The sequence below is a fragment of the Acanthisitta chloris genome, unplaced genomic scaffold, assembly GCF_000695815.1.
Source record: "Acanthisitta chloris isolate BGI_N310 unplaced genomic scaffold, ASM69581v1 scaffold11922, whole genome shotgun sequence".
Lineage (NCBI taxonomy): Eukaryota > Metazoa > Chordata > Aves > Passeriformes > Acanthisittidae > Acanthisitta > Acanthisitta chloris.
In genome coordinates, this window is record NW_008661098.1 from 12,853 (window position 1) to 31,205 (window position 18,353).

General features: G+C 39.9%; 1 protein-coding gene across 1 annotated transcript in view; it reads left to right on the top strand.

Moving 5' to 3' along the window:
• The first annotated feature begins 905 nt into the window (after positions 1 to 905).
• Positions 906 to 18,353, top strand: part of FBN1 (fibrillin 1) — a 130,885-nt gene continuing 113,437 nt past the window's right edge. Inside the window, exons 1-4 of the mRNA XM_009070106.1 lie at positions 906 to 981; positions 1,895 to 1,993; positions 8,431 to 8,526; positions 10,006 to 10,101. Of these exons, the coding sequence (XP_009068354.1) occupies positions 1,942 to 1,993; positions 8,431 to 8,526; positions 10,006 to 10,101 (244 nt within the window). The 5' untranslated portion in view covers positions 906 to 981; positions 1,895 to 1,941. The remainder of the gene's footprint in view (positions 982 to 1,894; positions 1,994 to 8,430; positions 8,527 to 10,005; positions 10,102 to 18,353) is intronic.

An 18,353-nucleotide genomic window follows, 5' to 3' on the forward strand; every position in this document is an offset into this window, starting at 1 on the left:
ATTCTTACTGGCTTTATTTGCATGGATAGATGCATTAAATAAATAGGGCAAGATAGATTAAAAAAATATAAAATATGTTCTTTGGGGAGTATAAAATCATTTCAACTTTCCTGGTTTTACCAATAAATTCATGATAAGAATAGTGTCATGTCCTGTCAGCTTTCATTGGAACTCTAGTGGTATAGTTATTCGACTCGGTAAATGTAGATGTGAGAGGAATGGTTTGCAAAGAAAAGTTCCTATGGATCCATGATTTAAGAAGGGCAGTAGACCCCCCAGATTCATTTCACAGGTCCCTCTCTCTCTACATACACTCAGATTCTTGATTCTTTTTTTGGTAGAAATTTTTAGTAATGAAGAATTTTGGCTCATTTATTTGGCTAATGTTCTGCTTGTCATGTTTCACTCATACATATGTAGTTTTTCTCATGGACAAAACAGGAACAGTAATAGTGCTTTAGGGTAAGCAAGAGGAAGCAACATGAAGCTTAAAAATTATCAATCAAAGAGTACTGGATTTCCTCTGTGCTCACTAATGATGATGGATGTGATCCCTCCTTTTGTGTTTAAATGGGAGTTTTGCTCAAAAACCTTGTATAGTTATTTCTCCAGTTATGCAGTGATATGAGACAAGGTTTGCCCACTCTGTTCCTGTTGTTCAGATGTTACTGATTTGATTTTGTGTTTGTAATGTGATCTTCAATTTGTAAAAGTGTATGTTACCTAAAAAACCCCAACAACCAAAGGCAAACTGTTCTGCTAGAAACATCCAGCACTTCTAGATTTAATTATTGAAATGTGTATTATGGTGATTTACTTTTTCCATTTTAATGGCTCTAGGTTTAAAACATATTTCTGAGTAAAAATAAGAATTTGTCCTCTTTTTTTTTTTTTCCAGACCAAATGTGTGTGGATCACGTTACAATGCCTACTGCTGCCCTGGATGGAAAACTTTACCTGGTGGAAACCAATGCATAGTCCGTAAGTTAATCTAGTTTTGTGTTATGACTGAGGTTTATCTTTGTCCCTCTATGTCAGGGTGTTTTTAATTGTATACCAGAACTGAAATGTGTTTTGATATGTTTTCAATAGCAGCTGTGCATAATTTTTTTACCAATTTAACTAAATTAATATACAAAGTTTCATGGGCTACAATACGGTGATGTGATACCACTATTTAACAAAGGATTAATCTCATCCACATGTTCTGTTCAAGACTGTGGTAAAGGGTTCCAAGGGGTGTGTGAACTCTTGGGAGTGAGTAGCTATGGAATACGTCAATCTATTTGGGTAAATGGAAGGAGGTAACAGCATTGGGCCAAGAAGTACATTTTCTCTGCTTGTTTGGACCATATCCCTGAAATGTCTATGTAGGGATATAAATATATACATAGATGCATCATAATGCTGTGTGTTTATTCATGTGTAGTGGAATAGTGTACCAGAAGTAACTCCTAAAGGCACTTTGCCTGAGGCTGATAAGACTCACTCCAGAGATACTGAGGCAATGTGCTGTCAGATGGGAGTTCTGTGCTTGTGCATGTCTGCTGCAGGAATAAAGGAAGCCTTGTAATGCTGCTTCAGTGCCATCCTTCCTCCAAGAGTAGTCTGGCAAAATGGACAACAGTTTCGCTTTTCCAAGGAAATCTCACTATATTTAGTGTGGCCTGTGGCATGTTCCCAGACTTTTCCATAGCGGATGGTGAAGGTCTAGGTTTTAGCTGTCCTCTACAGAGATGCAGATGTACAGGAGGAACCGTTTTGGGATCTGTTGTATGCAATTTAGCAAGTCTGTAGGTATTTGTATTATGGTACTGAATTTTCTATCAGGTGTTTTTTTATTTGCTTGGGGTTTTTGAAACATATTTTAAAGGCATTTATGTTTTCTTTCTAGCAATCTGCAGACATTCCTGTGGGGATGGATTTTGCTCTAGACCAAACATGTGCACATGCCCAAATGGTCAGATAGCCCCCTCCTGTGGTTCAAAATCAAGTAAGTATTTCTCCTGTGCCTTTGATATTGTTCTTTTGAGTCTGTGAAGCTACTAAGGTATGTAAAAGAGTTCAGTGGTCAATATTTAAGACAAATAACCTTCGAGTCACCAGACGTACTGTTACCACAGGAAAGAAAACATAGCCTATGATGAAACTGAAGAGTGACTCAGAGACTAGCTATTGGGGACTTTTATTTTTGCCAAATCAAAACCAAATTAGTCTTATTGGAAGCTCCTTTCATATGCCACTTTGTAACACTAATTCCAGTCTTCCCTGCTTTCTGAAAAATGCCTTCTCTCTATTCCATGTTAGACATGCACATGTGTACAGCACAAAAATTATAATGAGAGGGATGGCTGTTGACAGTTGGCTGAACTTGACTTGCTTTGTAATTCTCCTCTCATTGTGAGGGTTATAAACTAGGCACTGTGCTGTATGTTTTTATGTGAAATGTGAAGTTTCTGGAAAAAATTTGGGGGAAACTGGTTCCCACAAATGCCTATAACTATCTGAACAACGCATTAACTGAAGTCAGTGGGGGATTCACTCAGCTGAGGTCTGCAATATTATGCCAAATGGTCATCCTTGTAGTTCTGCATATCTTTTGAGACTCAATGTGTGGGCTGCTTTGCCTCTGTATTTTTACCTTGCCATTTTTTGCCTTCCTGGTTGATAAGTTTTCCCACACAACTGACCACTTCAGCTTGTGGTTTTAGCATCCTTTTCATGCAATAACAGTGGAAAAGCAATAACAACTGCGGAATGTAATGGAATGGCATGTACTAAAATGGTAAATATTGTTCTTTGTAGTTCAACCCCTTTCTCAGGCTCCTGTGATGTCTATTAGGGAGAGGCCAGCATGAGGAGGGTATAGAACTGTGAAGTTCCCAGAGAGTGCTGGAAGTAGAGAAGGGTGCAAAGTGCTGCACAAACGTGTGTTGTTGTGTTCCTGCCTGGGTTTGCAGCTACTGTTTTACCAGGTGCATATGCCTTAATCTTGTCAGCCAGCAAAGGAAAGTATGACCTTCTCCCAAGTACCCTTCAGGGTACAGAAGGAGAGAGATATCCCTACATCTGTTACATGTTTTGGCACCTTTATGAAAGGCAGGAATGAGTGGGCCTTAGTATTACCTCATTTTTTTCTTTGGCCACACTAAAATATTTTATGAGTCAAGACTAAAAAGAAAAATAGAATAAGAGTAAAGTTACAGTTCTTCTTGTGGTTCTTTTTCTGAAATATTCTACCATCGATCTCCTTAGTTTTAGCCTTCATTGGAGTTGCACAGATAAGTGGGTGCAGGATTTTACTACAGTTTTTAGTCGAGAAGCTTGTAAAGCTTATATGACATGGCTAGTTTGGTTGTTGACAGTTATTTCTTCTAGCTATGAATAGTCTAAGCTTTAATCAGTGCTGACATTATTTTCCTTACATTGCAGCAGACGTTTGCCCACTTTTAAATGCTGCTTTTCTGTACACAGTATAAGTATCAACACTTTACAAATAGACTTAGCAGTTGACTTAAAAAAGATATGGTTTCTATCTTGTTTAATTTCTGCAGTAATTTAAAATACTTTTTTGTATGTGGTTACATCACCTTTCTTTATTAAAACATACCAGTTCTAAAAGCTAAAGTGTCTTTAAGCTGTAGAGATAAAAGACTCCATTGCTTCTGTGCAGTATTTTTTTATGTCCCAACATATTAGTACTTACAGAACATATACTTTATTTAAGTCCTTTGCTCTGTTGGCACTGTAGACAAAAGTCCATGAATATGTATTTGCACAATAGGCCACAATGGCTTATATTTGCTATTAGGAAACAAAGTAAACATAAACATAAAAAATACTGTTTGACACCAAACGGTTACTGTCAGCTCCCTTTGGTAACAGTTGATATTTTGTCAGAATATGTGTTCATGAAAATTTAGTTATAGGTTTTAACAAATGATAAAAAACTGTTTTTGAAATAATAAAAAAATCAAATGTATATGATACAGGTTTGTCACATTCAAAATACAAATGACAAAAATGAGTGAAAATGCCATGATTTCTCAGATTTAAATGTATAGCTTCTGATATATGAGATGTGTCTGAGGCATCTTTTGAATATTTTAAGCTACATGTGTCTTTAGTACTTAAGGAATCAGTAGTGGGCATAGGTTTTATAGCAGGTAAAGTGTTTTACAGCAGGCATAGACAGAAACTGATTTATGGGTGACTTATGGCCGGGTTCTCTGTTGAAATCAAATATTTGATGCCAATTGCAGAGAATGTGGATCAGAGAGCAAAACAAAGCCTCCAAGTTTGATTCTCACGCAGGTCAGTTGTTGGGACTTTTCTGGTTACGAGTCAGCTTTAGGAATCTGAACCGTGGTTGAAAAGATCAACCAGTGGTTTTCTCAGCAGGGATTTTAGTGACATCAGTAAACTCGCTGGCTGAGTTAGTGGTTATTTCTGTGTAATTAGTGAATTTTTGGTTGTGCTTCCAGCAGGCTTGGAGAGCAGGTTGCCAAGTGTGGAGGCCTCTCCCTGCTAGCTCTGATGTGTGGGTGCTCTGATGTTGCAGGTGCACCTGTAGAGGAGATGTCCAGTGCTCTGTGCTGCACCAGGTCTGTGGTGGCTGCTTCACTGCTGCCTCCCAAACTGCCCAGGCCTTGGCTACTGTGGCAGTGCCAGTTGGTGCTGCAGCCAGGCCCCTGTTGTGCTGTAGACATGCTCTGTGATCCTGCCGTGTATCTGGAGCTGCTGCTCTGCCCCTGTGAGAGCAGGCAGTGAATGAGGAGGACGTGTCTCCTTCAGCATCAGGCACCCCCTGCTGCCCCCAAGGTTATGGGTCAGGTGTGTCTCTGAGCTGAACTGCTGGTTTTGCTTCCAGCCTGTTGACTCAGAATGGTTTGGGCTTGCTGAAACAGGGAAGGCATTTGCTGGTGGGGCTGTGTCTGAAGGATGGGAACTGTGACAGAGGTAGCGGGAGCTGTTGTGGGTGCTGGGGGTGGCAGCTGGTGGAGACTCGTGTCCGTGTCCCCCAGCAAGCTGCTGACACTGCCTGAGTGCAAGGCAGGGTGTGCTCTGCTCCCCTGGCAGCAGTGTCAGAGGCACAGCTGAGGAATGAGGTCTCCCTCAGCCGCTGCCTGCCATGGGGGCTGAGCCTGATCCTTGGCTCTGCACCCTGGGACTCCCCTCCTTGGGTGTTATGGGAGGTGTCCACTCAATGGCAGCAAAACCTGGGGCTCAGCCCCTTCCCTTATGTTCTACTGCAGTCAGAGGTGGTAAAGGGTCACGAATTTCGAGTGTTTCCAGAATTTTTGAGGCTGCTGTGGGTTCTCCCTCCAGCCTGTGCAGGGCGGCAGGCCCCGCGTCCCGTGCTGGCGCTCGCTGCCATCTCTCTCCTGAGTCAGTCACTCGACAGAGAAAGCATGCTGAGCATCTGGGATGCGATGAGGCCGTCATTCCTTGTTTACAGCTCCTGGCAGGGAAAGCCCTGCGTCATGCACGGCCGGGCTGGGAGCGTTTCCTCGGCAGTGGCACGGAGGCGAGAGGCAGCCTGTCCCGCCGTGCCCGCTGCCTGCCCTGCACGCACCCTCAGCCTGGGCTGCTGTGCCACAGCAACCCTGCTGCTCCCACCCGAGGACTGCAGACCCGCACACCCCACGCCTCTTAGCTTGGCATCGCAGAGTCGATGGCACATGTGTGACCTCTCGTCTGCTTGGTGAGCTCCCGCACGTCTCGTGAGCGCTTGTGGTTCTGGTAGAGCTCTGGGCGTGATGAAGTCTTTGCTCAGTTTTGCTGGGGATTTATTTAAAAACTCAGGGACTGTTATGCTTAAGTGTGCAGCTTGTTGTTTCAGTTTGATAACAAACACAACTCTTGCCCACACACAAAGCCTGTGTGGATATGTTTGATTTTGCTGGCTCTTCTGCAGTTTTATAAAGTTGTGTTCCTGCAGTTATTCCTGTTTTGACTTCGGACATTCCCAGTGCAGACTGTTTACAAACTGGATGTGAAAAAGAACAATAATTGATTAAAAACAATAATTTACTAATGTTAACCTTCCCTGTGCATACTGAGATAAGGCAAAGCTATATGCATTAATTTACCACCCTTATGGTAATTCCTGTGCTTTTTCCTTGAGTCTCTGTCCATGTGGTATCTTGGAATAGGTTGTTTCATTTACTGGAATATCTCTGCTGACATTAATGGAATTGTTGATGTAGCTGAGAAAAGAGAACCTGGACCTGCATTAATATGCTAGTTTTCAAAAATACATTCTTAAAATCACCATCTGAGCTCCAGACAGCCTTTGAATGTGTTTCTATAAACTTTTGGAAGGGTAATATTTCAGAATAGTCTGTATGATTTTGGAAATAGTCTTTTCAACATTCCCTCAAAAGAGGGCAGAAAATAAGTGATTAGTTTACCGACTGCATGTCACTGATTTTCTTGCCTGGTAATAAGGGAGAAAACTCACTGATTTAAATGGCTCATTTTAATAAAGATTACTGGGTGTCCCAGCAGTTTCCTGTAATAATTTTAGTTTAAAAAGGAGAGAGAAATATTTTACCTTGGAAAAGTTCTTTTAAGAAGCAGTAAGACAAATTATGGAAGCTTTGTGTGTGTGTGTTATGTGTAAAACCACTCCTTATCCCAAAATGAGGAAATATACTTTACTTTTACTTGAACAAATAATATGAAAATCATCATACAAGCTACTGTTAACCTTTTTATCTCAAATGTAGTTCAAACTATTTAAATGGCTTTGGTCTTCATGTGGGAATGGAAATTAGCTCTTGGCATAGCTTGCTCTAATTGAAATCAGTTTGTGGTTTTTAAGTTCCTTCCCTGCTTGACAGATGATATCATTTCCTATGCTTTTTGTAATCCCCTCTGTTTTTCTAAGATTGTATGAAGCTAAGTTGAACTACACTTTTTTAAGTAACTATACACCTTTTTCTGACCTACTTAGGACATTGTCCAAAAATCTTCACCGTGTATTCACTCTGTAATTGCAGACAACTTTACTTTTTGCTGAGGAATGTTAGTACATTTTTGTTGCCTGAAGTACATCCAAAGTAGAACAAAGATGTATCATAACTGTTAGTCACATAGGAAATGTAATATACACTTTTTTAGTTTAATAAATGTAGAATTAAGTGTACAAGTGTATTAAATGCTAGATTGTTCTCTGTTCTGTGGATTCATATTGCTGTAGAAGGCAATACAGTTAAAACGGTTATTTCTACTTGATAATAAAAATAAAATTCCATTCACATACTTCTGAACTGCAAAAAGCCAAATGATGCCTAAGGGTTTTGTGCAGAAGGAAAAATCCTGTGGTTGGCATGACACCTGTTAGCAACAGGCTCTGATGCAACCTGCAATTTCTATATTTCAGACAGCATGGTTAGGTATCCAGTGCTCCATCACAATCTACTGAAATGCTGATCTGACTGTAATCCTAGCTGGGGAGGAGCCTTTCATGTGGTTCCTGTTAAGAGGAAAACCATTTCCCAGCTGCTTACTGGAGTGCAGGCCCCAGTTCACAGCTGTATTGGACAGCAGGACCTGTAAGGACTTCGCTTTGTTGGGAGGCCTGCCCACTTCTCTGTGCCTGATGAACAGCCTGACATACTTTTAGTTGCTCCTAACATCTAGTTAAAAAATATGTTTTTCCTTATTACTAGAAAAATGTAGCACAGACTTTATGCTTTACTGGCATGGGGATTAAACTGCCTGTTAACCATTATAAGTGGTGAGGCAGCAGCTGAGGAGAGAGTGCTGCTGCTCCCCTGCCTCTGCCCCTTGCAGGGGGAGGTTGTTGGCTCTGGGAAAGTGCTGTCTGTGAGCTCTGCAGCTCCCAAGCACAGCAGCCAGCAGCAGCTCTACCTGGAGATGGGGTGAGCCCACAGATGGCATACAGCAAGAAATCACTCTGTTATTTTTCCTTTTTATGCACTAAAGTTCCACCTAGCCAGATCAGCTTCTGGAATTGCATGTGTTGGGAAAACAGGGCTGTCTTCAGGAGCTTCCATATATGCTTTGCTTTAATACTTCCCTCCCCCATTTCCCAGATGATAAGACTCTCTTAGTGGTGTCTGCCAGAAGTTTAGTACTTTTCCCTTATTGATGGCTTTTTCTCAACACTGCAAACTAGGAAGCAGGTTCTGTGCATTTATGCTCATATGAAATGCCTTTGACTTCAGTGAATGAGGGTGGCATCAAATTCTTGCTCCATGTCATGTATTCCTTAGGAACTGTACATCTACATTGTGTTCTGTACTGCCCTTTTAAGTATCTGTCCCAAAATGTGCATCCTTGACTTCTAATACTTAATAGTTCGCAAAATCCATCCCTAAAAAAAGGTGAAGTAATACAGTAGACAGTTACATGTTTCTGACTGGTTTGATTTCACTGAGGAAACTCTTTTTTCCTTTCAAGTCCAACACTGTAACATCCGGTGCATGAACGGAGGTAGCTGCAGTGATGACCATTGCCTCTGCCAGAAGGGATATACAGGAACACACTGTGGGCAGCGTAAGTACCTCGCTAGGAATGGAGATGCTGTGTGCAGTTAGGTCATTCTGTGATGTGTGGATTGGACACCCTTTAGCAGTAAATTTCAGCTGCTGTTGAGCTTGGTTTTGATCAGGTATAGTGGAATTTTACAGAAAAACGCATGACTTTGCAATGATGTCTAGTGAATTCTTTCTGATCAGGACTATTAAAATAAACAGCACGTGAATTCATAATAATTGGATATAACTTGATCCTGTAGTTCTCACACTACCATAATTCCCATCGGCCTCCAGGACTTTTCACTCACTAGAGCAATAGGCTATACAGCTAGAATTTACATGGGATTCAGTTTTCATTTTTTCAGACAAAATTAAGATTTTTAATATGAAGCCTTGTTTTCATTTCAGGGTTTGCATCAGACTTAGCTCATATGCTTCAGGAATTTTGCTCATTTTGATGTTGTCTTGTTAGAGCTGATCAACAGATTTTTTTATTTCCTCAATTAGTCCTTAGCCAAAAGCATTCCTGGATCTGCTGCTTGAAATCTCTCCCAAACTGACTCTGGTGGTCTCTTGCTCTTCTTGGCTGGAGTGCTGTGAAGTTACTCAAATAAGGATGTAGACACTGCTTTTAACCAAGGCTGTCACGTTGCTATCTAGTGAACTATTGGTCTGACAGAGAAAATGTGTTTAGCTCATTTAATGAAAACCTTTTGTGCTCTGTCAAAATCAATGGCACACTTTGCATGAACTTCAGTGGGACCAGGAATTTACCCTAATAATCTGGAGGAGGATCACATGGTGAAAGGATTAAGAGCTGTATTTCTGCCTTTTCTGTGAAATATCAAGTGGATAAAAGGGGATAAATGGAAATCTTCTCTCTACTGAAGTGAATGTGAAACGGAACAAAGAATAACATTACTCAATGAGCATCAAACTGTATTTAAAAGCTTTTTTCATGCACATGTTGTATTTTCTGATTATTTTTGAGAACAACTGCTTTTGGAGTTTATGATGAGGAAAATTGGGTTCTGAATTTAGTGACAACATCATATGGGGGAAGAATATCTTGGACTAACATAGCCAGGATAGATATTGATTACATCTTGCTATTCTGGTTAATATAATGAATTATTTCACATCAGCAAACAGCCTTTCAGTACTGCATTAGTACAGCAGAGGAACAAATACATTTCAGGATTTAGAGATGAAATTTTAAGTTATGGAATTGTCTAGCTATCCCAAAGAGAAAGGCTTTGAGAGGTCAGAAAAGCTGTGGTTGTTACTGTGTTTATGTTATGCTCCCTTGAAAAGATGAGTTCATGATACTAATGAGGCCAGGAAATAGGAAAAGATCATAAGTAGATTCTAGAAAAAAGTTTCCTATCCCGTTATGTTTACCATTTTTGCCAGTTTACCTAAGCTGGTCAAATATATACTTTAATGTCTTTCTGCAAGTAGCACAATAAAGATTACTTTTGCCTTTCCTCTGATACAGCTGTCTGTGAAAATGGATGTCTAAATGGAGGGAGATGTGTGGCTCCAAACCGATGTGCTTGCACTTATGGCTTTACTGGACCCCAGTGTGAACGAGGTATGTGCCTTAAATCAGTGGGGAAAAAATATGTTCCATAAGCAGCATCTTGCCTCTGTCTTTGGTATGTTTCATTTTGGCAGAGTTTATTCAATTCTTCTTTGCATTTTGTACAGATTTATTGTTATCAATTTTAACTTTTCAGTTGCATATCCACAGTTGTTTTCAAGTGAAAACACAGCTATACCAACTGTCTTACCTGGTATGTGGACTTTTTCAGGTTTATTAAACCAATTTAGTGGTTCACTTGCAAGTGATACAGTGAACAATGTTTAAGTGTTGAGTTTTGTAGAAATAAAACTAAAACCTTTTTATTTGGTAGAGCAATTGGTCTGTGTAGTTGGAAATTCATACATACTGCTCATACAATAGGTTGTGTTACATATCTGTGAACCTGAGACAGAATAGACATTAATAATCTGACTTTGGGCTTGCGTGTAGGGGAGGATATGCTTAGCACATTGAATTTCTGTCAGTGAGTGTGTGAGATGATCACCACTGTCTGTGCTGTACCTGGAAGAGTAATGGTTGGCTTTTTTTATGTGGGCAGCATAGGTGGATGATCCAGAACAAGAACTCTTAGAGGGCCAAAGCTTTTTGTTTTGTGTTAGAACAGAGGGTAGGATGAAGCAGGTATTTCCTGCACTCCCTACAGCAGATAAAATTGCTGTGTTGGCACTGTGTGAAGTCTTGCCAGTTGTCCACTAGAGATGTTATAAAAGTAGTTTAAAACAATAGTGATTTTTATTCCAAAAATTAAAAGTAGATCTGTTCTGAATCTCAGGCTCTCACTGCTGGAGAGGAGTAAGAGGAATGGAAAATTAGGTTAAAAATCCTAAGTTTAAGGAGAATAAAGGCTTATAGGTAAGAATGCACTGAATATTACTGCAGAGACTTGGAGTTGCAAGCGATTACTGTTTGTTCTTCATGGGTGAAGTTTTTGAGCCTTCAGTCCAGTGAGGAGGTGTAAAGTGCAAGTTCAGCAGAAGATTGTTCAGTGCTACTTTTATGTTGCCTAATCTGAGACCAATTTGACCTCCAAATCATTAGGGCAAGTTCCTAGGCTGAATCCTGCTAACGGCTTCAATCCTGTCCCTCAGGGCTCCTGCCTTGTGGTGGGTGGAGTGAGAAACTGGTGACACAGAGCCCTTTAAGCCAAATCAAGCTGTCCTGAAATCCCTTGCATGTTACTGAGCAAGATTGAGGTGGAAATCTGTAACTTATGTGCCTTGTCTGTAGGCAGTTTTTATTACTTAGAACATGTGTTTGATTCTATAGCTATCAATAAAAGAGAAAAGTAGACATTAATGAGCTGTAGTATTTCTGGCTAATGCTCACTTGCCATGTTGAGGCCAAATGATAGTCATATCTTCCTAGAAATCCTCTGAAATTTGGCTCCTCTCAGAGATTTCCTTCAGCCTCTCTACCTAGCTGAGCTAATATGTTCCCCTCCTCTGAAAAGGGTGTGGTGGTTTTTTGGTCCCAGAATCACATTATGCCATTAGAAAAACTTTTTTTCTGAAGATAACTTTTCAAGTATAAACTTATGTTGGTCTTAGTCAGAATAACTTGCCTTGTTCAGCACATGCACCTGTGTGGTCACTGGGGAGTTGTCTGGCTGCATTTGATTTTACACAGCTGTCAGCTAAGTAAGAGGTCCACAATTTGAATCTGGCTTTGGAAAGTTGTGTGGATTTGTGACACTCCCTGGTGGGCTTCTGATGTATATGTGAATGGATGTTAGCCAGGGAATTGACAAGATTCATGCCTTGTAGAGTAAAATCATGTGTTTATTAGAAAGAAAAAAATGAGGGAGGAAACAAAACAACAAAACCAAAGCATCTCTCTGCATGGGGTGAGGGTGGGGGTGGAGAGAAAGAGAAATAGTGTCTTAAACTATCCCATTTCTGGGGGAAGCAGGAGAGGTAGATTGTTTTGAAAACACCATTTCTGCATATAAATGTAATGTGAATTGATATAGTTTTGTGGCATGCACATTCTCCATCTGTTGGGCTGTGGTCTGACTCTAGGTTTTGCCATGCCACAAACTAACGGTTATGGAAGTAATTTACTGCCGCGTATCACCCGGTGCTTTTCTCTACAAGCAACAACTAATAGTAACAGTCACAGACTGTTTGTGGCCCATATGTCAGACCAAAGAATATTCCAGCCTTTCTGCAGATGTCATAGCTTAGAGCTGACTTGAATGAAACAATGTTGAGGCAACCCAATACATGGGGTTGTTAGAATAATCTGCTAGGGAAAGCAGTTATGATGTTGCAGGTGGTTGGACCAAAGTTAGCACCAGTTTCTTGGATACAGAGACAAGTTGTGAGTTCTTTGTATACTGTTTAAAGTAATTTTTCCATATATTTGGTCCATATTTATAATAGAGATTATCTTGCTTGGTCTTATCTCATTAAATGCTGACCATGTGATTGTTAACAAAGATCTACAAGACTTCTGTGTAGGTCAATAGCATAAAATACATGCACAATGAAAGGGCTTATCTGGTGGAAGACCTGCTGCTTTCAAACTCCATCAAATTTGTGGCGTGAGTATTTTTATGTATTTATTCATTCATTCTTTGAGAGGGTAGCAGCTGGCCTTGGACAGTTTTGGCACACAAATTGCTTTTTGTGTGTCTTAGAAGTGCTAATGTTAATATAAAACACTATAAACATGAGCACAAGAAATTTGTAGATTTATTTTTATCGATGGAGTTCCTCTTCTTGTTCTGGAAGTGTGTGCCATGTCATTGGTGAGATAGGCTCATCAGAGCTGGATCAATAACTTAATCAAGGTCAGATTGTATCCTTAACTCCTGAGCTGCTGTGTGTGGTGTTTGGCACCATTTGGGAGCAGGAGAAGCCTCCTGGGTGTACTGTCAGTATATGCAGGTGTATCATGAGGACAACAGACCTGGTTTTACTGTGGGATAGTGTTCAAAAAGGTGGACTTGCCATAGGCTAAACAGTAAAATTGTAGTGGAGTTGGAAATGCTTCCTACAGCCATTTAAGACATTTAAAATGCATTGTCCAGGAAGGAAAATATTTCATGGCTATTGTCTCAGTTAAAATTTGAACTTTAGGGATTTCTTCTGGAAGGTGCTGAGTTCTCTGGCTGCAGTCCAGTGATGGGCTTTGACATGCCTTTAAATTCAAACCTGAGATGTCAATCCACCTAAAATTATGCGTGTGCTGAAAGGCCTTGCTGGATTTTGGCCCAGGCTTTCAGAGTCAGTTAGGATCTGAGAGGTGCACTCAGCATATGGCTTATCATTAGTCCTTTTGTTAATGAGAAGAAATCACAGGTAACAGAAAATGAAGATGCAGGCAAAGCAAAATTTCTCTCACTGGTTAAAAACTGAATGCCATCTTTATGCCATTTGAGTGTTAATGCTGAATAACTTGAGTGAGTTACAGATTCTGCAGTTCCTTTCAGAGCTGCTGAATTGACTGAGAGCAGAGACTTAGCTTATGTTCCCCTGAGAATGATTCAGAACATCAACAGCAGTTTTTATTGTCTGTAAAAGAGCCATGGGGATTTAGCTGGCTGTGGGAGATGCCCATGTTTAGGTCATGTGAAAACATCCCTGTATCATGCCATTTATGAAAATTAGAGGAAAAACTGATGTAAGTAGCTCAGAGAGATCAGACAACCTGATCAGATTTTGTAGAACTGTGCCTCCAAACTTGGTGTCAAGGCTTCCTTGACTCTTTAAAACTGTTTGGTTTTGGGCATTTGGATGATTGTAATTTAAGAGAGTGAATTCTATATAATATAGACTTGTACATTGTTGTTATCCTTGTGTTGCAAAAACGCAATGAAACGTGCTTTTCTTATTCTGTCTGGATTCATTTAGAGGAACACAGTGCAAGCTTAGAATGTGTTACAGCCCTGTTTGTTTATTTGAATGCTTGTGACAACATCAGGGGCTCAATCCTGCTGCATTCTGGAGTTTTGCCACTCGCTTCGCAGAGGAGCAGAATTGGACCTGATGTAGTTCAAATATTAAAACTGTACCACGTGTGTTTTGCTTTTTTTCTGATCAGAATATGAGCAAATGACTGCTTTTTCTTTAAACAGAGTCCTTTCTGTACTTCATGGCAGGAATTTTTGCATAATTTTTAATTATATTTGGCCATTATTAAAAGTTCCCAGAATTAATGCCACATGTAAAAATATCTTTCCCAGAGCCTGTCTATGAAAGTGCAGCTGCTGAAAGTGGTCGAGAGTAGTGTAGGGCTGTGTATATTTTTTTCTTTTTAAATACTACAACGGGTAGAATGTTTTCACAAAGAGGACACTGCACCCCTTAGTGTGCCCCGTCTCTGGTATTTAGTCTAAATGGAAAGTAAATAACAAAGTGTAGATAGCAGTAAAAGTATGTTCCCAAAGCCTTATGTTGCATTTAAAGTAGTATTGCAGCATATGGTAGCTGGCAAACATTTGAATAAACTTGATTTCTGTAGCTGTCTTCCAAGAAACACATCTGTTGACATAGACATGTAGTTTCTGCAGCCCTGTAACATGAATGCATGTACGGTATTATAGCAGCAAACTAAAGGATGGCTGAGCTAGAAGGCCTGGAATAAGGATTCTTGAGCACATTTTTCCTCCTCAAAAGTTATGAAAAATGGCTTCAGGCTGAAGATCAATATATTCAGTCACACAGTGATGTTTTACTGGCTTTAAAATAATTTTAATATATGTCACCCTTGATGCCTCTGAGTTTTAAAACAAAAATTCAGTATCCTGAATCAGGATACTGAAAAAGGATTATCCTCTCTATAAAGGAGACTGAGATAAGTGGATGAGTTTTTTAATTCCTTTACAATTGAAGCTGCAGCTTTATGGTGGAGAAGCAGCCTCTGCAGAGTGATTGTCTGTGATTTTAGATGGCTTATAATACTTAGCAATATAATCAATGGATCTCTGAATCAGGACTCAGGACTCAGCTCAGTCTGTTATTTGATGCCAAAAAACATTTTTAGGGATCTTGTGTATGTGAAGGCTTTTATCTATTGTCCTCTCTGCTTTGTGTGTCTTAAAATATCACATAGAAAGTTTTAAAATGTTTCTTCAGATATATGCTTAAAAGCTTAATCAAGATCCGTAAGTGATTCAGTACATATGGCTTAGGTCTCTTGTGAGATGTGGGAGCTCCAACTTTTGTACATGGAGCTGAACATTTACATTTTGTTCCAAATTGAGTTTTGATTTCAGTCAAACAAATCCAAATCTAAAGTTTTCATTCAACTCTTTGGCAGACCTTCCTGTATTTCCATGCCTTCTTGATTGGCTGCTAAGGGCACTGACCTTTAGATGTGCTGTAAGGTATTGTTTGGACTTTGCTTTGTTTTCATTTGATTTTAGTTGTAGGAGTGGAGATGCATACAACCTTACTCACAAATTGAGGAGTCCATATTTTAGTATAAATGTTAGAGTGAAATAGTTGCATTGTTCTAATCTGCAAGATTTGGTTCTTGCATGTATGACACTGAAGGGACTCACATGAGAATCACTGAGATCTTCTGGTGGTTCTTCTGGCCCTGCAGACACCTTCATTGGTGAAGCTGGTGCTTACCTCCAGGTGTGCTGGCAGCCTGGGACATGTGTTTGCTATGCAAGAGATTTGATCTGCTTTCATTGCAGCTGGGCTGAGCCTTGCACTGGCTGTGCTTGCAGTGATACTTGCAGTCTGCCTTGTAGTGTCTTAAGAAATGAAGAGCAGAGGCCTGTGCTTTCATCGAGAGGCTTTGTGGAAGTTATATGCACCGAGAGATGTCTATGTTTGTTTGCTTATGAGATGTTACACTAATACAGATAGAACTTTTACATACACAGTGCAGGCAGTTGAAAGATATAACTTCCCTGAATGGCCTGCGCTGCCAGATCTGTGCTGTGTGGCGTTCCACTGGGAGCTGGAAAGAATCCATCTGATGTGTTGTATCATGAGAGTCAAATTTTTTTGGTGTGCTGAAAGATTGAATCAGCCTGTATTGATATTGGTTGTCATTGCAGCACAGTGTTGGTTTCAAGGCCTTCAGAATGAGTGTCTTCAAACTGTTCTTGCTCTCTTAGTACCATTGTACCAGGCCCATTTTTCTAACTGCTGCCATCCCCCAATTTCTGGGACATTACAAAACTTGTAGAACACAAAATATCTGGGCACAGCTAATTTCTCATGGGACTTTCCAAAGAAAAGGTGTTTTTGAAATGGTGACTCCTGGACTTGGGTATAATACAGGGAATGAGTAAATGCAGCTGAGAACTTATCTAACAGTGCCTACTTAACTGTTTATGGAGAAAATTGTTCCTTCTTCTCTGGGCTGCAATATATTCTGATATAAGAAAACACAGCTACCTGTTATACTGAGAACAAATATTTTCCTTGTGAATCACCCATTCATAGCTTTTTTTCTTCTTGTGCTGGTGAGCTGAAAATGTTTGTTACGTTTGCAACAGAAACAAATATCAGTATGTATGAGGAGTTGACTTTGTGTTATGTACTTGATTTTGTTTTCTTTCTCTGTTTTTTGAAGTGATCTAAAACTTTCATGATGTTCAGTTCTGATAGAGACAAGAAACCTCTTTTAAAACATCATAGATCGTACCTAATGCAAGGATAAACTGACGAGGGCATTTCCAAGGAAAACAATTCTGTTATGTAGGTCAGCTGCAAAATGCTAATGAAAATTCATCTTAAGCAGAGGTGCTCAGAGTGGTCAGTGCAGATGTTTTGACACATGTAAGGGTTTTTTTGCAATGTATTTGTAACAGAATTGACAAAATCTCTATAAAAATTAAAACTTTTCTCAAGTAAACTGTTACATTTAGAAAGATATCTCCTCTCAGCATAAAAACTGCAAAAAAATGTAGGAAACAGCTGTCTAGGAGCAGCTGTGAGGACAGGCACATTCTCACTCCAATTGCCTTGAGACGTTCACAAATAATGACTGAGTGGTTTTTATATGATTTCGGTGACAGCTTGTACAGTTTGGCACTTTAGAGAAACACTGTAGGAAAAGAAAAGAGGCCTAAGTAAGGTCTGAAAAGAAAGGAGCCCTGAGAGAAATAACACTCTCCAAATTCTGCTGTGCTGTAAAACAGAGCCTGGCTCTGCACTCCTTATCCAGAAGAAACTCCTTTTGGAAAAAGGTGGAATTTTGTTATGGAAAGAAATCCAGATTCAGTATTTCTCTCTGTAGGAAGGTGTGCTGGGGATTAAATTTTAATTTAAATTTAATTTAAAAAAGCATGAAAGTTGTTAAAAACATTTCTGTGTTTGCCCTCATGTATACACATAGCTTTATATTTTAAGAAAAAACCCATGAAACCTTTTAAGCACCTGACTCTTGATTGAGACCTTATACATTTAATTTGTGTCTATTGGAGGCATTACCCAGGCTAAACTAGTGTGGGCAGGTTAATGGAATTGCAGTCTGCTGTGTCGTAGCCTTAATTTCTTTCCTTAGTGGTGTAATTCAAATGACAGGTCCCACTCTTGAAGGAGTGGCCTCTGTACTGTTTGACTTGATCCTGAATGTTTAACTTAGTGTGACTCTGTTTTTATAAAGCATTTAACTGGAGCAAGCCTGGCTTACCAAATGATCTTGGTTGTGTTTTGCAATGGCTCTGTCCTCGGCATTTATGTATTTTGTGAGGTTTACCCAATGATCACAGGTGTCCCCATTTGCTCCTTACTCCTTGGAATGAATGGCCTTCTGTGACCCTCCAATGCTTTTTCTTCCAACACGGAGGTGCTGACAGTCATAGTCAAACAGGAGCTTAGCAGAAATCTGTATGCTCACGGTTCTTGCCTACTCAGGGAACTGGTGGCTGATGTTTTTTTCCTACACCACTACACGCAACATGGGACAAACCTCTGCTCCCCTGTGCTGAAGCAGGAGAAGGGTTCTTGCTGGCATTGCAGCAGTGGTAAAAAGTTCAGTGGCATTTTCTTAGACTTACCATTTTCTTTCTTATTTCTGTATACATAGGAATCTCGTAGTGTTCTTTGGTCTCAAGATGAAGCCATCAGTTTTTGCTCTAAGTGCTTTTACATTGGTCCCACTGCTTACAATGACTCCACTGAATTTTGTGATAGATGAGTTTTTAGCAAGGCTTGGAAAATCAGTTTATCTCCAGCAGAACCAGCACACTGAAATGCACATCTGCTGTTTAGTGGAGTAACTCCTACCTATCAAAGAATGCATTTACATTTTTTAAAAAATAGACCCATAAG